At 37.0% G+C, this 27,652-nt stretch overlaps 1 protein-coding gene across 1 annotated transcript; it reads left to right on the forward strand.

Moving 5' to 3' along the window:
• Positions 1-25,438: 25,438 nt before the first annotated feature.
• LOC149820228 (GDSL esterase/lipase At1g29660-like) lies at positions 25,439-27,076 on the forward strand. The gene is made up of 2 exons (XM_089981772.1): positions 25,439-25,610; positions 26,781-27,076. The coding sequence occupies exons 1-2, from the start codon at positions 25,439-25,441 to the stop codon at positions 27,074-27,076; spliced, it is 468 nt and encodes a 155-aa protein (XP_089837898.1).
• Positions 27,077-27,652: the final 576 nt, after the last annotated feature.

The raw sequence follows: 27,652 nt of genomic DNA on the forward strand, positions 1-27,652 counted from the left end.
GAGAGCAACTCATACCTGTCGAGTTCGAGTTATATGCATGTTGGAATGAACTAGACTTGAGATATCCGGTCTGAACTGAAGATGGAGTGGTATGGACTCTAGAGGATCGATTCGTATGAGATTCAGATCAATCGAAATTCTAAAAAAACTCGTTTAATCAAAAGTGGGTCGGATACACAAGGGTTTCGATCGAGATCCAAATGACCCAAGCCCAAAAAGAGCATATACGAAAGAAAGAAAAAGGATATAAGCATTTTGAAAAAAGAAAAATATAAAAAGAAGAAAATTAGAAGTTGTAGAGGGGCCTTTTAGGCTTTTCCCATGGGGGGGGCTCTCCCTACATGGAGAGTTGCCATGTGGAAGCTCCTCCCTCCCTCTCTTTTCCTCTCCCTTTCCATGCACCTTATCACTTTCTCTCTCCCTTATCACTTTCTTTCTCACTCATTTCTCTCATTATCTTTTGTATTTATCTCTTACTCTCTCTCTCTCTCGCGTTCTCTCTTTCACAAGGATGCCCACCACCCGTACCCTCCCTCTCTCATTCTTGCCGTGTTACATGACCACCGCCGTACTACCACCTCCGGCCTCCATCACCACGCCTCTCCCTCTCACTCATAGCCTCTCTTTCTCTCGTCTTCCTCCCTCTACGGTTCAGTCGTGAAGGAGGAAGAGAAAGAAGAAGAAAAGAGAAAGAAGAGAAAAAGGAAGAGGAAGAAAAGGGGAGCCTGTATGACTCACCTCCCTTCTCTCTTTGCGTTTGGGTGTGCCACCATTGTCACCCCATCGGGCTGTGTGGGCTCCGCTGACGTTGAGAAGACAAACCCACTACTGGGCACTTTGCACGCACCACACTGCTATTGCTATTGCAACTGTGTCACAACCACTGCCTTATGAACCATGCCAGTGATGCCCTACATGTGTGCTGCCTCATCATCTGTACTACATTCGTCCTCATTGTCGCACACACCCCTCGCATTGTCGATCCACCACCAGAGTACTTGTTGTATTCGAAAAGTTCTGAAAATACCTGAACAAATGATGCATCGCTAGAGGTATAATTCTCAAACCCTTACCAGGGCTCGGGGTATGATTTTTCTATGATTACTGAGTTCCTAATTACTCAAGGGGTGCATAAATAGATACCTATCGATGCTTTTAGAATCCAAAAATGTTTTTTTTGGATTTGTATAATTGTTAGAATATTTTATTAAACTAATTGGAGTTGCGTTTTGGTGGGCGATCTCAAATGCAAAGACGAGAAAAAAATAAGGAGAAGAAGAAGAAGAGAGATAGAGAGAGAGGCATGAAGGAAGAAGGGAAAAATGAGAAGAAAAGGGGCTGGCGTAAATGGGGTTTAAGACCCCTTTCACGCCCCCTAGCTATTTTATTTATAGCCTAAATTAGGTTAAAAAATTACTAATTGACTTATAATTTTTTTTTATTTTCAAAACACAACCTAACTAAATTGAAAATTGCAAAAAGAGGGTGGCGCCAATTCAAAATGGGGTTTTTTTGAAAAGTTTTGAATTGAATTAGGATTTGGATGTTTGTTGATCATGTTTGAATTGGATCTATGATCCAATTAACATGATTTGGACTGAATCAAGGTTCAAATTATCTTGGGATTTGCTTCAATACCATAAAATGGCTATAACTTTCTCGTTTTAACTCTGAATTCTACAAGATTCGAACAATGACTTCTTTAATTCTGAAACATCATAAGCATGAAATGTAAACTAATAAAAGACACTTAAATGTATGATTTATGTATTAAGAATAAATGCAATATCAAATTCCCACATGCTTATTACTTGCTAGTCCTCGAGCAAATGCTACTCCAGACTATAAAGAAAATGAAAGTTTCATTCAAAACAAATGCAAAAACTAAGTAAAATGCCTAACTCACTTTCGTAGGAATCACGGTTGCATTTAGCATATGCAACAAGATCTTTAAATCCCTGGGTTACCCTAGTGGACGAGTAAGGTCTTGTAAGGGTTTCCAGTGATGATACCAACAAACATCTTTGTCATGCATAATTTTATGTTTTTCTAAATTTATCAGGTAAGTAAAAGTTATTTTTAACAAATATATTGCAGGTATTCATATTCTTTTTCATTTATTAAATCATCCATGCTTCCACAATAGAAAAATTCCTTTCTATCTCTTTAAACTTCTTAGATTATTTATGTTTTATTTTTAGAAAAAAAAATTGTTTACTCATGTCATCCTCTATTTATCATTACACAAATGCTTTTGCATTGTTTTATAAATTTTTCAAAGCAATGTTTTTCTTTTCTTTAATCTTTTTTATTTTATCTTTTTCTTTTTCTATTGAGCACAATGTCAAATTTTAGATTTTATGACCCATGTAACGAGCTTTAGGCCAATGACTCCCAGGCCAGATGACCTTAGGGCACTAGACACATAGTGTCCCTCATACTTAGTCACTTGAGTTACTATATCTTGAATTTTCATAGTTACATATAGTTTTTTTCTCTGCTTTAGCAATGTCTCTACTAATAGTGCTTTTTAATGGGTCCTTGTAGCGAGCTTTGGGCTGATGGCTCCCAAACCAGATGGCTTTAGGGCACCAGGTCTAGAACACCTCTCAGGCTTAGTTACTCGAATCCAAAAGGCCTCATGTGATAATTGCATAGAGAGTTTTGATATTTCTAGCTGCCCTATTCACTTGAGTACAAACACTTTAACTCCTGTCTGGGCCCAATGATTATGAATTCAATCACATTAGTATAAGCACTTCAACTTGTGCCTGGACCTTATTTTTAAATGCACTATAGATAAAAGTATCAAAATACTATTTGTATGCTCTTTCTTTTCTTTCTTTACTAATATTGCTCTTTTTTGAAAAATTCAGCACATCTGTATTTATGCAAATCATAATAGATTTTAATAGTTATAAACAACTATTTTCTTTAAATGCCACATAAGTAACATTTTCATCTAAATTGATTCTGGAAAAATTTCCACATGAAGCTTAAAATTCATCTCAAAATGTCAAAGATATGTAAAAACTATCATATATTGTTAAACTTTTGCTTTAAAAATGTTGAATTTTATGAGTTTTTCAAAAAAAATATCCATAGACAAAAATTTTTAGGTATATCATACATTCCACCATGCTTGAATGTCATTGTCCTTAGTGACACATCCCCGTACTTGAATAAAACTATATGAATGCATGAATGCACATAAAGAACATAGGGAAGCGAGAGAAGGAAAATATACGACCAGATGTAAGTATTGGGGCTCCTTTGATAGGATGTCTCGTGTTGTGAAGCTCCAGATTGTCCTATATCTATAACTCATCATGACATGTATGCATGATCTGTCGTTTTATGCTCACAAAAATAAAAGAAACAAATAAACAGAAAAAAAAATCTACTAATATACGTTAGTGTGGGTTGCCTTCCAACAAGCGCTAAGTTTTACGTCTTCAGCCAAACTTCATATAGTGCTTAGTCTTTACAGTTTATGAGGTTGATGGACTCCATGTCCTGTCCCTCGCCAAGATCCTAAATGTAAGACTTCAACCTTTGCCCATTTACTTTAAAATGGCCTCCCATTTTGGGGTCCATTAGAGTGACTACTCCATGAGGAAAAACTTTGTGAACCACAAATGAGTCATTTCATCTAGACTTAAGTTTCCCTAGAAAGAATTTTAATCTAGCATTGAATATCCAAACTTTTTGTCCATGCATAAATTGCTTTCTATTGTTGTTCTTGTTATGAAAAGCTTTGGTTTGTGCTTTATAGATTTTGGCACTATCATATGCTTCATTACATAGCCCTTCCAGTTCACTCAACTATAACCGGCATTCTTTACCAACCTCGGATAATTCAAAATTTAACACTTTGATGACCCAATAGGCCCTATGTTCCAGCTCAACGAGAAGGTGGCATGCTTTTTGAAAAACCAATCAATATGGTGACATGCCAATGGGGGTCTTGAAAGCGGTCATATATGCTCATAGAGCATCATCTAAATGTTGAGACCAGTCCTTATGGTCTGGTCTGACAGACTTTTCTAAGATCCTCTTGATCTCCCTGTTAGAGACCTCAACTTGCCCGTTGGTTTATTGGTGATATGGGGTGGCTATCTTGTGCAGAATGCTTCTTTAGCAAAGAAGCAACCTGCACATTCTTGAAATGCTTGCCTCTGTCACTAATGATGGCACGTGACATATCGAACCAGCTAAAGATATTATGCTTAATGAATTTAAGTACTACCTTGTGATCATTGGTTCTAGTGGACACTGCCTCAACCCACTTGGATGCATAGTCCACACCAACAAGAATGTAAACAAAACCGAACGAGGGTGGAAAGGGACCCATAAAATCTATCTCCTATGCATCAAACATTTGAACTATCAAAATGGGGATTAAGGGCATCATATCCCTCTTGGATATATTTCCCATTTGCTGGCATCACACACATCTTTAAAAAAAATCATAAGCATTCTTGTGCAGTGTGGGCCACCAAAATCCATATTTTAAGACCTTTGTTGTGGTCTTTCTACTAAAAAAATGTCCTCCACATGCTAAGGAATGATAGAAGGTCAAGATAGAATGAACCTCATCTTCGGGCACATACCTTCTGATGACTTGGTCTGCACCTAATAAAAAAAATTCTGGATCTTCTCAGAAGTAATGTTTCACCGACACCATAAAACAATATTTTTCCATTTTACTCCAATCCATAAGGAATTCTCCTGTCATTAGATAATTGACTATGTTGGCAAACCAAGGAAAATGCCTAACACTCAAAAGTTGCTCATCCAAAAAGGAGTCATTAATTGGCCCCAACTGAGAGGATAACTCCACTGTCAGTCTCGACAGATGATCTGCTACTATATTCTGACTTTCACTCTTATCTCAAATCTTGAGATCAAATTCTTGTAGTAACAAGATCCACCAGATAATTCATGGCTTGGTGTCTTTCTTACTCATCAAATATTGCAAAGCGGCATGGTCTGAGTAGACGACTACTTTAGAGCCCAATAAGTATGCTCAAAACTTTTCTAATGCAAAAGCTATGGCTAATAGTTCTTTTTTTGTGGTAGTATAATTCAATTGAGCATCATATAGAGTTCTACTAGCATAATAAATCACATAAGGCTTCCGATCAATTCTTTGACAGAGAATGATTCCTATCGTAAAATCAGAGGTGTCACACATAATCTCAAAAAGAAATGCCCAATCTAGAGATATCAAAATATGAGCTAAAATCAATACTTCCTTAAGCTTAAGGAAAGCCTACATGCACTCGGAGCTGAAACAAAAGGGTGTCTCCTTAGAGAGTAATGCACATAAAGGACGAGAGATCTTACTAAAATCTTTAGCATATCTTCTATAAAATCTAGCATGCCCTAGAAATGAATAGATCTGGCAGACTGAGGTGGGAGGAGCAAGTTTTACAATTGTGTCCACCTTTGCCCTATCTACCTCAATACCTTTTTGGGACACAGTATAGCCCAACACTATGCCTTGTTTCACCATGAAATGACTCTTTTCTCAACTCAACACCAGGTTTGTCTTCATACATCTTTTCAGTACTCTTGTCAGCTTTTAGAGACAATCCTCAAAAGAAGAGCCATAGACAGAGAAATCGTTCATAAAAATTTCTAAGATGTCATCAACCATATCTGAGAAGATGGCCATCATACACCTTTGAAAAGTCGTTGGGGCATTACATAGCCCAAATGACATTCGTCTAAATGCAAAGGTGTCATAAGGACATGTGAATATGGTCTTCTTCTGGTCTTCTAGGTGAATGACTACTTGATTATATCTTGAATATACATCCAAGAAACAAAAATTACTTTAGCCTGCGAGTCGCTCTAAAATCTGATCAATGAATGGCAATGAAAAATGATCTTTTCTCGTTGCATTATTCAATCTTCTATAATCAATGCAGACTCACCACCCTGTAGTGGTTCGCATGGGGATGCTCTCTGCCTCTTCATTCATGATCACTGTGAGTCCTAATTTTTGAGGAACAACTTGGGTAGGACTCACCCACTGGCTATCAGAAATGGGATATATGATCCCAGCATCCAACCATTTTACCACTTCCTTTTTCACCACCTCCCTCATATTTGGATTTAACCTCCTCTACATTTCTCTAGAAGGTTTAGCACTCTCATCCATGATAATTATATGCATGCAGAAAGAACAATCCATTTCAAATCTGTGACTGACCACCCTATTGTTGTTTTATGCTCTTGTAGGACCTGAATCAACTAATTCCCTTGATCGCTTGTCAAGTCTGAAGCAATAATGATAGGAAGTGTTTGCCCATCACCTAAAAAGGCATACTTGAGAGTAGTCAGTAAGGGCTTTAACTCATGTATTGGCGGACACACAATAGAGGGTTTGTCAGGTAACTTAACCAAATTTAGGAGGGGCTCAAAGGATCAGGTTGTTCTCCACTCGCCTGGTGAGACCACCATTACATCATGATTTTCCAACTCATCTTCTAAACATAAAACATCCTCCTCCTTCTAAGGATGGTCTCTCGGCATCTATAAAGGCTCGACTTCAACCGGGTCTTTAACAACATTTACCTAGAAACAAGTGTCACTGCCTGCAGGTCCTATGGCAGCATTGAAGATGTTTAATCACATCTTGTTGTCAAAAGATACATCTATAGCTCCAGTGCGACAATTAATGCAAGCATTAGCTGCAACTAAGAAGGGTCGGCCCAAAATGATGGGTGTCTACTGGATGTTAGCTATGCCTTCCATATCCAAAATTATGAAGTCAACGGGAAAAAACAAGTCCTCCACCTTGACCAATACATCTTCAAGAATCACTTACGGGACCTTGACAAATCTATCTGTGAACTGTAGTGTCATAGGTGTAGGCTTGATATACTTAAGCCCAAATGTATCATAGAAGAAACCTGGCAAGATATTAACACTTGCCTCAAGATCGAGCAATGCACGCTCAATAGTAATGTTTCCTATGATATATGAAATGATGGGCGCCCTTGAATCCTTGAGTCCTTGAGTTTGTGTGGTGTTTGGTGCAAAAGCAATGAACTCACCTGCTCTATCAAATATACTCGCTTGGGAGTATTGGACCTTGAATTTCTCTTTTGGGTGCAAAGCGCTTTGAGGAATTTGGTATTGACCAGAGAAATCTGCTGAATAGCATCAAGCAATGGGAGGTTTATGTGGACTTTCTTGAATAATTCGAGCATCTCATTCATTTTTACTCCCTACTTGTCAAAAGACTTTAACTTCTCTAAGGCCTATAGAAAAGAGGCTCTAGGGATGTACGAAGGTGATGGATCAGGTTGTGTGCCTTGACCACTTTCCTTGGGCCTGATAGTAGGACTTGATTGCTTTATGGCCGGGTAAATGGTTTCTTTAGTCGTCATCCTAGGTGGGTGAAACTCCTTCCCACTTCAAAGGGTCATCACAACCTTGACTTTCTCTTGATGATCCTTTTTCAAATTTAATCCATGGTGCATGGGTTCCTTACCCCTCGAGTTGACGATGGGCTGACTAGGTAAATTTTTCTCCATACACTTTAATGCCTCAGCCAGTTGTCCCATTTGAGTCTCTAGCTTGACTATTAACTGCGTATGGAAACTGAGGTTAGCCTTTATGTCTTAAAAGACTTCTAAAAACTTCTCCTAAAATGATTGGCTAGAAGTGGATTCCTGGGGAGAAGGCTAGCTATATTAAGGTAGAGCTTGGAAAAAATTTATACGTAGGTAACTTGACTAGAAGTTACCTGGTCTACCCTGGGTCTAGGAAAGAAAGGTGAGTGGGCCTTGTGGACTCTTTCATGAAAAGTTTAGATGGTTTCACCATCCTGGGTTATAAGTCTGCGCAAATGGTTTGTTCCCAGATCTAGCAAAACCTTGCGCCAATTGAACTTGTTCATAAACAAATTCAAGATATTGTGGCACAGTAGGACAATCCATGACATGGTGTGTCAGGCTAGCACACACCTGATGTGCTGGGGTGGAGCATGAAAGTAACTAATCCAATTTCTAGGTCAGTGTATCCACTTTCTGGTGCAGCTCTAGAGAGGTTCCTACCTCGTATATCCCCCCTTTCTTGGGTCCTACAGGTATCCTATCAATTCGCGAGGTTGTGGTATGATGCATTGAGTTTTTACTCAATGTTTCAAATAAATCCCGTGCCTCATCCTCGCTTTTCAACATAAATGTGGCCCCACATGATGAATCAACCATTTGTATATCTTTGTTAGTCAGGCCATCATAAAAATACTGCATTAACTGCCACTCAGGCACTTGGTGGTGAGGACACTTTCTGAGTAGGTCTTTCAACCTATCTCAGGTTTCATGAAACTATTCTCCTTCTATTTGAGGAAAACTAGTTATTGCCTTTCGATATTAGTTCATTTTGCCAATGGAAATTATTTTTTTAGAATTTTTTTTTGCATTTAGTCCTAAGTATCAATACGAACTTTATCTAAGGATTTAAGCCAGTGTTTCACTTTATCCTTAAGGGAGAATGGAAAAAAAGTTAACCTCAAAGTGTCATCTCCAAATTTATGGATCCACATAATGGAGCAGATCTCAAAAAATTTATCGAGGTGATGATATGGATCCTTATTGCTAAGGCCATAAAAAGCTGAAAGCATTTATATGACATTGGCCTTAATTTCAATTTGGTTTGCTCTCACACCAAGTCTCGTGATGCAAGAGGCAGGAGTATAAACATTGGGAATGAAGTATTCTCTGAGTGGACAGGTGAGTCTTTGATCTTCCGCCATGTGGCTAGATCAATTGGCTTTTCTAATTAAGGACGTGGGGTCCTCTATAGGCAAAACAAGTTTGGGGTCTTTGGACCTTCTCTCATGCATACACCAAGATAGAGATCGGTGTAGGCAACCATCCTAAATGATTTTCTACCTAAGTCTAGCGTGCATACGTGATCAAACCACACAAACCATGAAGCAGGCAAAGTAAAAACAATTAAAAGCAAACAAACAAATAATAAAACATACACTTGCACCCAAGCAAATTAAATTGCAAAACTTAAAACCGCATGCACGGTACCAATCATTCACAGTTACCTATGAGAGGGGTACCCTACTAGGTAGGTCGAGCAAGAAAAGTAAATTGGCACTAAGGGTAGCAAACAACGTGAATCTAACCATAATTAACAAAAAGCAAGCTAACAATCCTAAAAAAATGCAAGAAAATTAAACTAGCAATCCTAAAAATTTGTATAAAGTAAACTAATAATCCTAGTTAATACGTGAAAAAACAAGAAGGCAATAAAATGAATACTTGTTTTTCAATCGTCATTCCCCTGCAATGGTACCAAAAATTTGGTGTGTACTTTAGAAATATATTTTTAAAGATATATTTTTATGAAATTAATTTCTGAAAGTCTACCACCAAATTATAAAAATCCAACTCTCACAAGTAGTGAAAATCGGGTCAAACTTGATAAACGGGTTTGATAAACTTTATATTCCACTCAATGCAATTTTTATTGCCTTCAACAATGAAATATTAAAGGATTATTACAACCCAATGAACTGAAATGAAATTATTTGCAAGGCTTTAATATGGCTAAAATGCCCTAATTAACCAGAAATGGAAATACTAAAAAACATAAAAACAAAGATTTTCTGCTTTGATCCTTCAATGGAGATCCAAACCTTCTTCAATTCAACACACTCCACTTAGAATATGGCCTCCACCTGCAAAAGAATAAACACAAACACACGAAAATGCAAAATCTATGCTAATGGTGTTAGTACACAAAATTACAGTTCTACCATTGATTATTACAAAATTCTTTATCAAAACATGTTTATGTAATTTAGCAAAACTAGATATCAATTGGATTCAGATCCTTATGAAAATATTTAGATATGATCTTGTTATCATCACAAAATTTTTCCCCTCTCCCTCTACGAGAGTGAGAAAAAATGATTCTGCGAGTCAAACTCGACCAAAGTTTTGAAAAAATGATTTTGAAAATTACTCGCCTCCGTTTTGAAATTTTGTGAGAAAATTCTGTGGAATGGGATCCTCCTGTCGGTACGAGGTTCAACCGTTTCTGGCACCTTTACCAGAGGTAATTGAACCAAGGATCAAATGTGTGCTTTGACTAAGTTAAATTATATAAATTATGCTCTATTTTCCTAGAATGCACAAAGAATCAGGCATGTGCTATGGCATTTTGAAAATAATGAAAGTTTGAGAAATATGATGTTTGCTTTGGAAAATGCTTTGAAAATTGCTTGAAAAATGATTTGGAAAAGTGCTTGAAATTGAAATTCTTGGGAAAATCATTGAATTTCATTGGAAATCGGAAATTGAATTGGAAAATGAATTCTCAGGAAAACTTGGACTTTGGGAAATTTGATTTTGAGATTTGGATTGCTTTTCTGAGGAAATGGATTTCTAAAATGGATTTAAGAATTCTGACAAAATCAGGAAGTTCATTGGAAAATGATTTTTGAAATGGAAAATGGATTTTCAGAAAAATGAAAAACCTGAGAAAATTGATTTCTGAAAACTTTTAAAACTCGATCTGGAATGAAATTTATAAAATTGGAGTTCTGGACTTCGAAAATGAAATAAAATGTTATGAAATGTTGAGAAATGATGAGAAATGGCATGAAATGCTATGCGAAATGCAGACCCTAAATGAAGAATTTTGGATGTTAGACCCCGATTGGCAGCTGTACCATTTTAAAAAGCATTAAAATTGATAAATTTTGCAAAATGGTTGAAGAAATGGTTTTCAGGCCCTACCGAGCTAAAGTGACATTGGAAATTAGGGTCTGAGCCAAATTGAACTGAAATGAGCTGGGTTTTAGAGTTTTAGAACTCAAATGAACTGACCAGACACTGACTCAACTGACCTTTCTGACTAAATTTTCAAGGAAAGCTGTCATTTTTAGAGAAATGGTACAGAATGGTCAATGGAGCAAAGTGAATTACGAATCTGAGCTGGGTTGGAGATAGGACAAAGGCCAGTAATACTGACATGAACTAAAATCGAAGCTCGAACACTAGCTCAATTGACTGAACTCAGCTCAATTTCAGCTGAATGAGCTGAAATGGGCAACAATGGGCTCCTAGACACTTGGAAATGGTTTTGAGCTGAAACTGGAGTACTTGAACTCTTGGTGAGCTCAGGCTAGACTAAGGGGAATATGACTGACTGTGAATGATTGACTCGGAGACAATTGGCTTGGATTTGAGTGAGAAATGAGCTCATTTCTAAAGAAATGATCCCATTTTGGCAGGAATGGTCAGAAATGAAAATGGTATGTTCATTGTGAGCTCAGATGAGCTTGAAATGACTGATATTTTAACTGTTTTGAACTGACCAATGAGCTTGGTTGACTCCGACTGACTGAGGTCCGGGATGACCTAGGGGCAAAATGGTAATTTTTCTAGTGAAAATGGGTAAAGTGGTGATTTTTTGAAACTGACTTAGGGTTTGACTCCTACACTGACCTAACAGGGTTGGCACTGCAGGAGGAGGGTTGTTTGAGAATGAATGAGGAAAATTTGGGGTGTTTACAGATCTCAACACATGTAGAAAGAGAATTTAATTTATGGAATTAAAAAATTCCATGTAAAACTCTAGTTATTACTAAATGAACAACAACTTCGAAAAGCAGAAAATTATTGTCAAACTATCTGACAACTTCTCGTAACCAACATTGAAATCATAACAAAATAGATTAAAACTGAAAAAATATTTCACAAAAGAAACAAGACGTGTTCAGAAATCTAATCCATTTTAAGGACCTCGATTTGTATTTTGAAAGCTTCAGATCTAATAAAAATAAAATACAGAAAATAACATAATAGAAAAATAGAGTTTTCAGAATATGTCACTGGAAAAGTCTGTGGCAGGCCATGAAACAGAATTCAAACTTACTGAATTTTTGTCGAGAGGAAATAGACTCAAGCAAGAACCAGATCCAATTTACGGATCTCGATTTGGATTATGAAAACTCTAGTTATACGAAAAACAAATTCAGACAGAAATTAAAATTGAAACAGAATTTTAGAGTTGTTGATTTTTACTCTTTGATCCAATTGATCGGATCAAAGAATGAATCATTCTAAACTCCAACAATTAAAACTAACTTCTAGACTATCTAATTACAAAATATAAGCAAAGAAACATAAATTTAAATGCAAGAAATCAAATCTATATTTATGAGATGAATTAATCAAATGCTACAATTAGATTTATGCCAATTGAGCATAGATCCACATCTTTTTTTATATTTTTGGCCAAAACTAAAATAAAATTAAGATTAAACACAGATCCATCAATTGGATCTGATCTAAACAACAAAGAAAAACAGAAATTATACTAGAATTAACAAAACAATACTAATCTATCTCAAGAAAAATGATCGGCCCCTTGATTTGCACAAGAGGCAATCTAGGTAGATTATTGATGTTTTTGAATGCAAATGATGTCTAATTTGAATTCTACAACAATTAAATGAAGAACAACAATTCTACAATTACAGAACAACAAATCAAAGAAAGAAAATCATAAAATGAAATGTGCATTTCCATGCGTGAAATGGAGAAGAATTACTGAATTGAAGATCCGACAAATCTGATAGCTTGGATTGAGAGAAGAATAGTCTTCAACACTTGATGGATATTCATCCCTCTTCTGAATGAATCTCCATATAGATCTCAAATGCAAAGAGGAGAATAAAAGAAGAAGAAGGAGAAGAAGAAGTTGATGAGATTAGGAGAGAGGTAGGCATGAAGGAAGAAAGGAAAACAAAGAAGAAAAAGGGCTGGAATAAATGGGGTTCAAGACCCCATTCATGCCACCCTTGTTGTTCTATTTATAGCCTAAATTAGGTTAAAAAATTACTAATTGACTTACAAATTTATTTTCATTTTCAAAACACAACCTAACTAAATTGAAAATTACAAAAAGAGGGTGACACCAATTCAAAAGGGGGTTTCTTGAAAAGTTTTGAATTGAATTGAGATTTGGATGTTTGTTGATCATGTTTGAATGAGATTCATGATCCAATTAGAATGATTTGAATTGGATCAAGGTCTGAATTATCTTGGAATTCGCTTCAAAACTGTAAAATGGTCATAACTTTCTCGTTTTAACTTCAAATTCTAAAAGATTCGAACCATGGCTTCTTTAATCCTAAAACATCATAAGCATGAAATGTAAACTAATAAAAGACACTTAAATGCATGATTTATGTATTAGGAATGAATGCATTATCATCCATTATCATATTACAATGAGGGTGATAATTCTCTTGTTATACTTAGGAGTTTTCTGCATTGTCGGTTTGTTTTGGGCTTGATTATTCCCAAAATTCTTGCTATTATTTTTTGGTTTCTAATTTTTCTTTTCATTTTTGCTGACAATGTAGTTTTTTGGGAGAATCATTTTTCTTGTATCTCCCATCTTTATTTGCTCCCAACTTAATGAATATTTCCTCATACAAACCCTTTTTTATGCTAATTTCATTCCATTTTGCTCTCTATAAGAGTTCCTCAAAACTGCTTGCTTGTATTGTACTAATCAAACTTTTTAGTGGTTGGGCAAAATTATCTAGTATAATTATTAAAGCATTCTTTTCCAATATTAGCTCAACCATTTTGTTATACACTGCCCTCCATTATTGTATTAAGTCTGAATCAGTCTCATCCTTTTTCTGCTTAAGCTCATAAATATGAATAATTTTAAAAGTGCTTCAATATTATACTGGAAATGCTCTAAGATTTGATTCAGTGAACAACCATGCAAGAAAATACTTCAGACTTTTGGGAAACAATCACTTGATGACTCTGTCATTGTTGTAGTAATCAATACAATCAATGATGAACACTGTCATGTGATTGTAGGGGTCTCTTATTCCATTGAACTTGATGAATTTTTTTACAGTATTTTACTAAAACCTATAATTTTTTAGGATTATAAATAAATAAAAAGATCATCCTTATCCTCAAGTTAAAAATGTGTTTTGAGTTTTTTAATTTCATTTATTGGTATTTTGTATGTTCATTTGCTCATTTTTTGCTAACAAGGGTAAAATTGACATTTATAAAACTATTTTGGGCAGTTAACAATTAATTATATTAATTTATCATCAAAACATATTTCTATGAGGTGTGTAATGTATGGGAGTGATCTCATTAAATTTTGAAGCTAACTCGATTATTTTAGTCATTAAAAACCTTAATTTTTAAACCTAAGGGCATTTTGGTCATTTTAATTAAATAGCTATTTTATTTTATCACAATGCTTAACAAAATATTGTTAAATAAATATTTAAGAAGGATTTTATAAGTTCTAAATACATTTTAAATTTTAATAATAAAATTGTATTTTTAATTAGGAACTTGTTTTCCAAGTGGTTCAGACCCAATGGGTCGACCCAAATTAGGGTTCTTATGGATTTTAAATAATTTAATAAATTATATTTATTTCTAATTCAAAATTGAAATGATATGTGTATAAATATAACATGGGGTAATTATCTTAGTTTTGATCTTTTTTTTATAAACCAATTTTGGTTGGGATCGAACTGGACCCGATTCAGATCCAACTCACTTGGGCACAAGACATAAGGGAGAGTCAAATAAGGTGGCACCCACTAGGGCACCCATTCCCTATTCTCTCTTCTTTCCTTCTTCACTCAGCCAAAACATACCTCTCCCCTTGTGTTTTTCATTTTCCCCCAAAATCATGAAGCCCTTCTTCACTTCACCTCTTCTTGTTTCACCTTGGGATTTGTGTCAACCACTCTTATGGATTCATGCCAGTTGTAGCCCGCTTCAACCCTCCAACGACCCTCCATTGGTAAGTTCTACCACTCCCTTCTTCACTACTTAAATCCCATTCTTCCTTGTCAATTTTCTTTGAGAGATTGATCTCTCCCTATCTTCTTACATTGGGATTTGTGCAAACCCTAGCCGACCATCAAATGTTGTGATTAGTGTTGTGATTTTGGGAGATTTTTGTCACCTCCAGCCACCATTGATGCTTAGGTGAGCAGCTTCTCCCTCATCTTCTTCTTCTTCATTGATTGCTTTCATTTTTTAGCATTTTCCTCTTAGTTGATTTTCCTTATTAGGTCTTCTTGGGATTTGTGCTCAATTCCCAGCATTGGGAACCATGCCTTGCAGTTTGACGTCATCTCCATTAGTAGCATCAACATGAATTTTGTTCTCTCCGACTTCGTCTTCGATTTCCACCTATTTAGGATCGATTCCCCAAGAAAATTGATTCTATCTTGAGAATCACTTATTGGAAAGCATGCAACCGTTGTTGAGGACACTTGGGATTGCATGCAAACAGAGGAGAATACTCAGCCACAACCAATCAGCTAGCCCTTCATCATTTTTGAAGTTGTTCGGATCAATTTGGAGAAAATTTCCCTATCCGATTTCCCATTTTGGGGTTGATTTGGGTGTGAATCTACCTTCTGACACCTCTGACACCTCCTCGATTTGTGTGATGCCTTGTATCACTCTTTGTTCGTGGGAGAGTACTCTAGCTGAACTTTGTTCGTTGTTACTCTTGGTGTTGCATGCGCACATAGTGGCAATTCATTGCAATTTTTGTAAAACCCCTTGGCCTTTTGGATTTCGCAATGAGATATTTCGGATCTATGAGGATAGGATCCCTTAACTAAACTTGTAAAATGTTGTCTTGTTTGTTTTGTCACAATCAAGCATTTTTTTAGTGTTATGTTAGTCTGAGCTTGTAGCATAGTTTGATTTTGACTTGTTGAATTATGTGGATTCTTGATTAATTAGCTATATGAGTATATAATTAGAACTGATTAGTTAACATAATCAAATCTATTTTGTAAGTTAGTAATTCTGGAATTTTAGTTTTACCTTGCAAATGGTGCCGCACACTAAGTGTTTGGTAAAATGCCCAAGAGAGAGAAAGTTTCAAAATTAGATGCAGTTTTGAACAAGATTCAAAATCAAAATTTAAAAGTTGATCATGTGCATTTACAAATCAGTTTTAAAGTGAATTTAGACACTCACATCGTGATTTCGATTATGTCAAATGTGTCATAAAAATGCATGCGAGAAAGCGCAAGTGTTCATGTATCGTTTATGTTCATATTTGCTAGTGCATAGATGCACGTGTTAATTCAATCTTTGATATATATAGAATGCTTAAATGCTGGAACCATATAGGTACTACCAAAATATGATACTTAATGCTAAGTATCGCAAATTGGACATTGAGTTAATGCGCATTAAAAAAAATAAAAGCAATATTTAAGAAATCAGGTAAACTACTTGTGGTGAGTATGTGTGATGGAAAAACATCATGCAAACCATGAAATGTAGTTCGGAGATCATGCTTGACATGATTTTAGATAGCGGAATATGGAGTGCTTTTGTAGGTACATATGAGCATATGCATGATTGAAATGAATGTTGTGTGATTAATATGAATGCATGGTTGAATTGAATAGTTGTGCAAATGTTTGCACGTGAAGCATGTAATATATGTAATTTAAATTATTCATGCCTAGGGGCGTGTATGAATCATTACATGTATTATGCATCAAAGTATATTTGAATGAGTCATGTATCATACATAAGGGCCTAAATTAAATATGACATAAATCATGCATAAGACCATGAGAGGGTTATCCTGTGAGATAATGGCACTTAAATGTAACCTATGACTTTAATAAAAGATAACTCTGTGACCACGGGTCCAAATAAGGCGGCAGTGAAACTGAGCTCTTAGAGATGGCTAAGTTCATCCCGATCTTAAAAAGATGACGAAGACTATCCCGATCTCATGTCTTCCTTATAAAGAGAAATACAACACAAACCTCATAGAGTATTATGATGTTTGAGGACTACGTGTGCCCCATCCACATCCCATGGAGATTATGGGCACATGTCTACCCTAGGATTCACAAGGTAGAGCAAAAACAAATTCTGCAGAGTGAGGGAAGATATTTTCTTTATTTTTAAATTGGGCGGCATACACATGTATAGGCTGGTACAAAGACTTTGTGCCCATCTCCCAATCACTGTATTGCAGGATTGACTGCCTAGGATAGACTCAATTAAGCTATAGGAGAGAAAAATAAAATGCATAGAATAATAATACTCCTATGATTGTTCTTGGGCGGCTATATCTTCTATTGTACCAGATAGGTTTAAAATAATTAAGAAAGACAATGCATTAGATTCGTATAATTATAATTATCATGTGCATAAGCATGTAGAAATAGACATATAGAATTTCTAATGTTTACATATGTCATGCATATGGGCATACATATGAATGAAAAAAAACATGTATAGGGTCATGTGATTGACCTGATAATTTAAGTCATGGACTTGATAGATATGCACGTGAGGTGCAAATCTGTGTGAGACACACGAGATAGGTCAAGAGAAATGACCTATTTTCCATATGATAAAAATGCAAAAGTGCATAAATAGTCTTAAGAACAGACCTAATGTTTATATAAATATAAGAATACATATCATAGTCATGAGATGGACATGTTTATACTCGTTTAAGAAAATGCTGGAATGATTGAATAGAATTTTGATAGGTTTGTCATATACAACTTTATAAATGCATATGTTATGTTTTGAGAAGAACTCTTATGTCCCGACTTTATGCAATTATATGTTAATTGCCTGATGGTTATTCATTTATGTGAATAAATGCCATGAATGCTATGGGAATGAATAAATGAATGTCATGAGAATGAATGAATGAATGAATAAATGTATGAAATGTTAATGATTGCTATCATATAGATTCTCTTGACCCTCATTTCATAGATGATTGAAATCACACTATGGTTGTACTATTACAAACTTTATTTATATTTTTCAAGTTTGGTTTTGGGTTTTCTATGAGAACGTTGTTAACACCCTACCATATTATAGATATCATCCTGGAGGAATAAAGCGAATGATGGGTTGTTGTGCTCTTGAAGGGGTACTTTTATCTGTTATGATCCATGGGGGAGATTCAGACTTTATTTCTTTTTGTAAACATTAAACTTTCTCTTCTGGATGATTACTATTTTGATGACTTGTAAATATTTTGGAATGCGATAAGCTTGTGGATGTTGTTCTTTCTTTCATGCAAAAATTAAAATGTGATTGCAAATCTCAATTTTTATGCAACTCCTTAAAGGTCTCTACCCTTGAATAAATTTTGTCTTCTGTATTTGTATATATGAATTCTCCTAGAGTAATAAACTCAATCAGGTTAGGCCTACGGGATGGTTATGTATTGTATCTGATACTAAGATGCTAATATACGCTCATGATTGCGCTCAGATGGGTCATCCAATATTTTAACTGGTTGGAACATGGCCCTAGATGAACTCGCTAACATATTATTGTTGGGAATCATACAAAACTTTATAATAATAAAATATTTTAAATTTTCTCAAAATTTTGTGTTTTGATAAAAAAAATTAAAAGGTTGCATTTTTTAGGGACGTTAAAATTTTTTGTTGCTTCTTTGTTTCCCTCAAGTTGGAAATCTTTAACAATGAAGGTCTCCTTTGCTTCTTGACCCTTCACTTGAGAATTTAGTTGCTTGAGTGAATTCTCAAGATCCTTTATAATAACTTTGTTTCCTCCAAATCTTCATCTTTGTTTTTTAATTTTAGATGAGACTTCTTCTAAGTTTCCTCTTCTTATAAACTCGAGGATGAACTATCCTCGTATTTTATCACTTTTCTTCCCTTTAATTTAATTTTTCTTTTGTCATCATCTGAGTCACTTTATTTCCTGTGACTTTTGGAGTGAGATTTCAATTTCTTGGGGATGGGATCTTCTTCTTTCGAGGAACTTTCATTATAGTTTTTCTGCATTTTCTCTTCTTTCAATTTTCTCCTCATCCCTTGATGAATCCTCACTTGATTTCTTGTGGGATTTTACTTTCTTTTGCTTCTTTTCTTTTTCTTCATCTTTTGAAAATGAACTCTCATCTTTCCTAGTTTTCTTTGATTTCCTCTTCTTTGAATCCTTTTCATCATCTTTCTTATGAGATATTTTTTCTTTGGGACTCTTTCTTCTTCTTCCTCATCTCATTAAAGGAAGAGTTATATTTTATTTTTTTGCTTATATGGATACCTCTTCTTCCTCATCTCATTAGAGGAAGAGTTATATTTTATTTTCTTATTTATATGGATACCTCTTCTTCCTCATCTCATTAGAGGAAGAGTTATATTTTATTTTCTTACTTATATGGATACCTCTTTTTTTTTAAAGTCATCAATTTCCTTAAGAAATATTTGATTTACTCCTCCTTATTAGTCGATGATTCTTCATCCTTAGATGAATATCTTTTCCTATGATTTTTATTTAATTCTTCTTATTTTCCTTCATTTTCTTTATCTCCTTTTTTTGCAATTTTGTTTTCCTAGGAACTTCTTCTTCCTCACTGGAAGAATCATCTTCTTTTGATGATTTCTCTTTCTTTTTAGAAAATTTTCTCGATTTTTTTTCTTTTTCCTTTGATTTTTCTTCTTTTCCTCTCTTCTTGAATTTACTTTTCTCAAAAATTTCCTCTTGTTCTTCCTCATCACTAGAAGAATCCTCACTCTCACAGTATTTATCTTTCTCAATATCTTCTTCTCCTGAATTGTCAAGGATTATGTCAACTTCTCACTCTTTCATAACATGCATATTAAACTCAAATTCTTTGATCTGGATCCTCTAGGCTTTTTGGGACCTAGTCTCTACCCTAGGCTTGGTTCATACACTAACATCCTCATCCAACCTCACTGGTGAGATCCCCTATCGAACCCTTTTTATGGCTACTCATGGTTTGGGACAACAAACAAAGTTACAAACAATCATACATTTAACACAAGTTCAAAAACCTACATGTCCTAGTTATTAAGCTTCTTGCAAGTCTTTTTCTGGGTTCTATAGGGTAAATGGGCTCTCTTTGAGACTGACTGCTGTATACTCAAGTTAATGCTTTTAGTATATGAAATGGATTCCAACTCATAATGCTCTTGGTACCATATGGGATTTTAAAAATAAATACATACAAACTCTAGACCTAGAGAGAGGATAAAGAGAGAAAAGAATAGATGATTCAGGCATTGTTTTCATACAAGAACATAGTTTAAAACTTGCTAGAAGTTGGAAGATATTTTCCCATACCCTTTAGGTGGCGTGCAATGCCTCAGCAAGGGTTAAGAGATATTGAAAACTCATGAAACAGTAGAAAAGTTGAAGCTCGAGAAATCTTAATGGATGGGATAGCGAGGTCCCATATCGGTTTGCCAAATAAATTGTAGATGCAAAATCCACAAACAAACAATTTTATTTGATTTTTAAAAACTTTTACAAAAGAATTTTCTTTAGAAAGCTTGCCTTTGTTTTTAGAAAATATGAGAACCTTCCTGATACGAGATCTGAGTATTCTTCTCCAAGTAGTGATGGATAACGTGATCAAGATTGAGAATTTCCTTCAGAATCACTTTTCTTAGCGTTTTTTCTGTGAAAAAAGAGAGGGTCGGTGGTGGGATACACCAAGCTCTCGATATGCACGAGAAAAAGGAACTGACAAATAACAAATGAATATTTAACTAAAAAAAAAGAGGTTAAAAAACTTAATCGGGCTAATTGAAGCCTTAGCCCTGCTCAGGAAGCAGATCAGGTCATGCTGAAAATGAGCGTTTTTGCTCATGCGGACATCGTGGCCTCTTTCCTAATTGGAAGGGTCTCTCTCTCTCTCTCTCTTAACCGGCAAATGGTCTCCTTACAAAATAAGACCGGTAGTTCTTTTTGCGCATTACATTACATGATTAATTGAGAGAGGAGAGCGGTATGCCATGGCATATAACGTGTAAAGGCATTTAAGGGTGGGAAAAATGGGGAGAATCCCTCCCCATTTTGCCCTTACATAAAAAAGGGCTCGTAAAAAGTGTTAACCTGTAAGGCCCAAAAAAAAAATGTTCTCCCTGCTTTTAGGGAAATACATTCCAGGGAGAGGAGCACACAGGGAAGAGAGGGTAGAGAGAGAGAGAGAGAGAGAGAGAGAGAGAGCTCTTGTTTTGGAGAAGGAGGGTTTTGAGGGAAAGATAGAGCTCTGACTTGGTAGAAGAAGAGTTTTGAGGGAGAGAGACAGACAGACTTTCAGTGGTTTTGGAGTGAACGTCGCGGCTTCCTTCTGGCCGGTATTCTGACAAAAACCGACCGGTATTCTGGCAGCAACCGACGGAATTGCTTCTCCTGTATACCGTCTCCTCCTCTCTTAGTACCCCTCTCCTGAATGTAATTCCCTGAAAACAGGGAGAACGTTACATTTTTATGAGTTTTTTTTATTTTTTAAAGTATGAAAGGGCAAAATGGAGAGGGATTCGCCCAATTTTTCCCACTCTTAAATGCCTTTACACGTGACAATGGGGTATATGCCATGGCCCGAGGGAGGGAGGGAGGGAGAGAGAGAGACGGGCAGCCCTGACCGACGGATGCTCTTCCTGCCTAATACGACCAGTAGTTTTTTTTCGGCATTGTGCGATCAGTTGGACACCAGTAAATTATTAATTCAGAACTCATTAATCAATCAACTGGATGTCGGGTCCTCATATTCTATTTTTCTGTTTTGTGGTGCATGGGGATCATTAGATCCAATTTTTGCAGGATTTGACCCTCTCAAGGGAGTTGAGATCAGGTTTAATTTAGTTGCTAAGTATGTTACTGCACCTGAACACCCACTGTCTGTATCCCAAAGATGAATGGGTGATAAGGTGCAGCAGATCACCAAAAGTGTTATGGTTGGTGTTTAGTTACGCCTACAGTGTGAAATCACATTGCACCTGATCCTCCCTCTCTAAAAGTCCGGTGCTAGCTGTTGCTGCTGCGTAATAGTGTGATGCTTAGTTTACATTCTAATAATTCATCTCTTTACCTTGCCATTGTCCGCCTATATAGAGACTGGCGCCAGCATTCACACTGAAATAGCGAAAGAAAGAGCCGAAAATACTCTCTTTCCAAGATGCCCAAATTTTTCCTTGTCTTGCTTCTCTTTCTCTTGCCCCTCCTTCCTTACTGCTCTCTAGCATCCCATGAAACAGAGAAGCAAGTGGAAGCTATGTTCGCTTTTGGGGACTTTGTCGTCGATAATGGAAACAACATCTACTTGAAAACTGCGCTATGGAAAGCCAATTATTGGCCTTACAGTTTAGATTTAGGAGGTCCCTACAGCAGATTTACCAATGCAAGGAACGTTGCTGATATCCTGGTGCAGCTTCTGGGCATCCCTCATTTCCTTCCTCCCTCCTTGGCTCCCAATGCCACAGGCAAGGCAATTCTCAATGGTGTTAACTACGACTCTGCTGCTTCGGGTATCCTTGATAGGGATGGCAGTGAGGGAGGGGGGGTTTGCGGGGCGGGGGAGAAGGTCTCCACCCTTGCCCCGCCTCAAGATTTTATCCTCCACCCCCGCCTCCATCCCCGACGGGGAATGGATTTTATCCTCCATCCCCGCCTTTATCCTCGTTTTATGTCCTCCATCCCCGGTTCAAACGGGGATGAGGCTGGGCGGGGCGGGGATATTGCGGTGTAAAGTGGTCGGGGCGGGAAAAAGTGCACGTCCATCCCCGTCTCCACCCCCGGACGGGGATGGATTTTAACCTTCGTCCCCGCCTCCATCCCCGTTTCATACCTTTCATCCCCGGTCCAAACGGGGACGCTTTCCCCCGGTCCACTGCCATCCCTAATCCTTGACACAACTTTAGACTCTGTAAGTAATATATATATATATATATATATATATATATATATATATATATATATATATATATATAAGTCAGGCATAACTATACGAATACTTTAAGACCGAACAATGGGCAAACCGCTGAAAACGTGCAAAAAGAACTTTTAGCAGCAGTCACACAACCAGTAAGGGTTCTTTTTGTGGGTTTTTCTCAAGGCTGTTAGATCATCACATTCTAATGGCATTGGTGTATCCACCATTGTGGGGGTCGCCTGCATGGCCAGCAAGACGGTTGTGAAGGTGTTGAGTTGAAGACCTCAGATCAAACCCCATTGAAGCACGGGGTGTCCCTAGCTTTCAGAGGTTGGCCACGTAAGGCACGGTGGTCGTGGTCCCCATTCGGGTTTTTTCCTCGCTTCGGCAAGGGTTCCTCGTCATAAATTTTTTTTTGACATTGTTGTATCTGGCCCATTGTTAGCATATATTAATCTTCTTAATAAAATAGATAATTGTAGCAATTTACAAATTTTTTATTGGCAGGTAATTAGGTCTAAAATACCAATCATATATATTAAGACAGAAGCTGAAACCTGAACCTATCATACCCGAACCCGTTAACCCATATGGGTCTATTTTTTTCAGTCATACCCAAACCCGAACTCAATCTGAATCAAAATGAGTTTATTGAATATCTGACTCGATTATACCTGAACGTGTTAACCCATATGAGCCCACAATTTTTACCTGTATCCTAACATGAATTAGATTGGGTCGGGTTTGGGTCTTTCTTTTGGACCTGATTCAAAATCAGGTCTCATGAGACCCGAACCGAACCCGACCAAGTTGCACCCCTTGATAACACAAGTTAAATGGATGGAAATGTGTTTCTAATTAATGGAGCATAAATTTAGATGTGTTTTTTGTTACTCTCGAAACTATAGGTGGGTTTTTGAAAATTTTTCTAACATTAAATGTCGCATTAGTCCAAAAATCTCGACCTAGATCATGATTTGAGCCCCAGTTTACAATAAATTGGCAAAAAAAAAACAAAAAGTCAAGCAAATGCCAGTAGAGAAACATTGTGTGATATTTAGAGAATACCAAGATGATCTGAATGAGCTTATCAATACAAAATAAATTAAAAACAAAAGAAAGAAATGCAAAAATGCAATATTAAAAGAAAACGTGCCTGAACATAACAACTATTTCTTGAGCAGGATACATCGTAAAAAGCAAGAATTGAGCTCACTATGATTTTATAGCTAGTTTAACAATTTGTGATTTTAAAAACTGAAGTTTGTTGACAGGCTGCCATATACATTTTATTGAACGATACACAGAAAAGATCAAATTTCATAATTTTCAAGACCTCTGGGGAATGATTGCAAGCTACGTGCATGTTGTAACAGTAAGTTTAATTTCTTTTGGCAGATGGGCTTGCCATTGAGCACACAGATCAGTTTCTTTGAGAACGTGACACTGCCGGATCTGAGGTCCCAGATGAATGAGACTGAACTTTCTTCGTACCTATCCAAATCCATATTTTTTTTTCAACTCTGGAGAAAATGATTACGGGCAGTCATGTTTCACGGCAAACTTTTCAGAGGTTGTATGCAATTTGACTGCATTTACTGATTACCTCATAGGAATGTTCATTGGCCAGCTCAAGGTATACAATGGTCTATCTTTTGCCTCATTCACCATCTTATTATTATTATTATTATCATTAGTTGCAACATCGAAAGATCAGACACTCTTTTATATACTATAAAGATTCAGGCTGGCCTGTTTTTTTCACTGGGAGAAACCGTCCCAGGCACAGAGACCTAGCTGCAGTGGCTCAGCCTGCTGTACTTACGGTCGATGTTCTGTTAGAGTAAGCCCTCGACCTTAGGGAGTCAAGAAGCTTCACGCATGGGAGGTTAAGGCCAGCACAAATCCAACTCATAAAGACCCAGATTGCCCTGATCCAGGGGATCTGATCTGCAGTATCCTTAACAGGGGTGATGCTCATGGGAATTGAACCTAGGCTGCCCATCAAACGGCCTAGGCCTCATCCCACTACGCCAAACCCCTTGGGTCTTCAGGCTGGCCTGTTTGGCGTTACGTGAACAACGAAGAACTTCCTGAACCCTATTGGTTTCATTAGGGGCACGTTTGGATGGTAGTAGGAAAAGCTTTCTAGGATTGAGAATTCTCACCAGGCCCCACAATGAATTCAGTGCTTTCCTTGAAAAGGCTTTGACTGTGCACTCTGTCGATATCCCCCGCCCTGGTTCCTACACATTTTCTTTGTAGCACATGAATTCGAAGACGGATCAGGTGGTTTGACAAAACACAAATTGGTTTTTAGAGGGGTGAAAAATCAATGGCTCATATTGTACTAAACTTTGATGATAGAATATTCTAATTTTTTTCGTAAATTGATTCAATCTAAAACATGTTTCTCATTAAATAAACAATTGCGAACACATCTACAGGGTTCATGAGATTCACCGGAAAACACCTACCACCATGTTTTTAGATAGGACCTAACAAAAATGGTACCTGACTAGAACATTCTCCTATAAACGATTGCATCAAGTGCTAACGGACAGCTCTGTTGTTCACAATGTCTCTCCAGAGGGTCTATCTTTTGGGAGCTCGAAAGTTTGTACTGTTTGGTATACAAGTAATAGGCTGCAGCCCTTTCCTTGAAGCGATGACAGGAAAGGCGGGATGCATTGAAGACTACAATCATGCAGCTAGGCTGTTCAACGCTCACCTGCTGAGTTCTATAGACAATATAACCCAAGCAATGCCAGGATCCGCTGTGGTCTTTGCTAACCCCTATGGAACTGTCGAAGACATACTCAAGGATCCTTCTGCTCACGGTATGCCCTACGCTTCCTCATACACTAACAATAAGCCTCTCAGTTCAAGGAGCAAACTTCTTTTTTTTTCTTGAAAGGCAAGCTGGTGTTAGGCAGACCCCTACCAGTTATACTGCTATACCATTGGGTTTTGAACATGCAACGTCCCAACACAAGGTGACGTGCACTAGCTGCTCCTACCAGACAAGCGGAGCCCCCTGTTGGTGAAGGAGTTAACTTTTATATAGCTTACTGAAGTCATAACTCTAATTCCCATCCATATGTGATTAAGATAGACGGGCCAGGTAGGAGGTTGGATGATCAGGTGATATGCCAGAACACAAATTTTTGGTGTTTTAGATTTACCAGACGTCGCAAGTTCGAACCCCAAATGTTATGGTTGTATAACTGGTAGGGGTGTGCCTAACCCCAGCTTTCTCTGTGGAAAAAAAAAATGATGACATTAGCATTTTTTTTTGGTGGCTTCATTGTTTCCACCATAGTTACCTAAAGCTTTTTGCTACATATGGAGAAACTTGTTTATCAGAAGCTAGCTTCAGGAGGGAGAAACTCCTCACTTCCTCTAAATGAGAAAAAGCTTTGGAAAACCAGCTTCTAAAATATGAGAAAGTTGATTCCTTTAAAGAGAAGTTTGCTTCCTCTTTGTTTCCCAAATGGATTCCCTTTTTCTTCCTTCAAAGTTTCCCTCTTGCTTCTTGGCACTTTCTGCTCACTTCCCTTTCACTTCAGACACTTCCTTATCAAGCTCGCATGCCATTCTATATTTGTGTTTATACGATTTCTTGTTTGTTTTCATATATTACTTTCTTTGTGTCTCTTCATTTTTCATGCACTTGCATAATCGCTTCGAAACTCTTATCATTTTCCCAGTTCATATATACTACTTTAATTTTAACACTCCATTCCCATCTTCGCTTCTCGTATTAATTTCATTTCCTGGTAACTATGGTTTCCACATTTGAGTAGTGGTGATAAAGGCCACAGACCGCAGAGATTTCATCATACAAAAAATTTGTGATCGAACGACCTGGCTGAAAGGTTAGGTCACACCATCATAACCAAGGGGTGTTGAGTTCAAATCTCACAAGGTTATCCCCGAGTTCTCTTATAAAAAAAAAGTAGCAATAATTTGTCTGGTGAGTTTGAGAATGATGCGTGATGTTATACCAGGATATAAGGAAACAGATGAGGCTTGCTGTGAGATAACGGCTGAAACCTATTTTGATGCATGCGTGAAAGGAGGCTCGGTCTGCTCAAACAGGTCTGAATATGTCTACTTCGATGGAGCACATTTGACAAGTACAGTCTACGAAAGTATTACCTTGAAGGCATTTTTCTCAAACCTGACAAGTGATGTCTATCCTTTCAACATCAAACAACTAGCAGCCCTCGAGTTAAATTCATCAACAGCCAATCCGATTCAGGGAGCATGGTTGCTGAAGAATTATGGCAAGGACGTAGAGTAGAGGGACTGCAATTCATGCACTTAATGTTGGAGTGAATGCTGACTTGTGTATGTCAGTAGTTTTGTTATTTTGATTTTTACTTGCAATTGTTGCCATAATATATTCTTGCCTTTTAGTTCGTGTGTAATGACGGGGGGGGGGGGGTGTAATCCCTCGGCTGACATGGACAAAGACCGTAAGTACGGCAGGCTGAGCCAGCGCGGTTAGGTTAGGTCTATGTGCCTAGAGCGGTTTCTCCGAGTAAAAAAATAAGTCGTGTCACCTATAAGTGTATTCTGTGGTCAAGGAACCCAAGTGGTTTGCACTTGTTTTAAAAAAAAATATATCAGTGTGGTCATGCCCTTCATCAAGTACGTTTGTGTTGTTTAAATATTTTATTGTTATTACTAGTTAAATAATTGAGTATTATTGTCACGGGCCTATTTCCTTCAATGGGCCAGTGCGGCACGACGGTCCTTCCTTACCGCCGCAAGCCTACTCGTCAGCTCGCTTGCCGATCGCGGAAGCTTGTAATCAGAGTGCAAGAGAGCAAGAGAGAATAGAGGGAGAGAAATTGCAATCACAAGAAGCAATCAC

This window comes from Nuphar pumila, chromosome 12 (assembly GCF_984573655.1).
Source record: "Nuphar pumila chromosome 12, dmNupPumi1.hap1.1, whole genome shotgun sequence".
Lineage (NCBI taxonomy): Eukaryota > Viridiplantae > Streptophyta > Magnoliopsida > Nymphaeales > Nymphaeaceae > Nuphar > Nuphar pumila.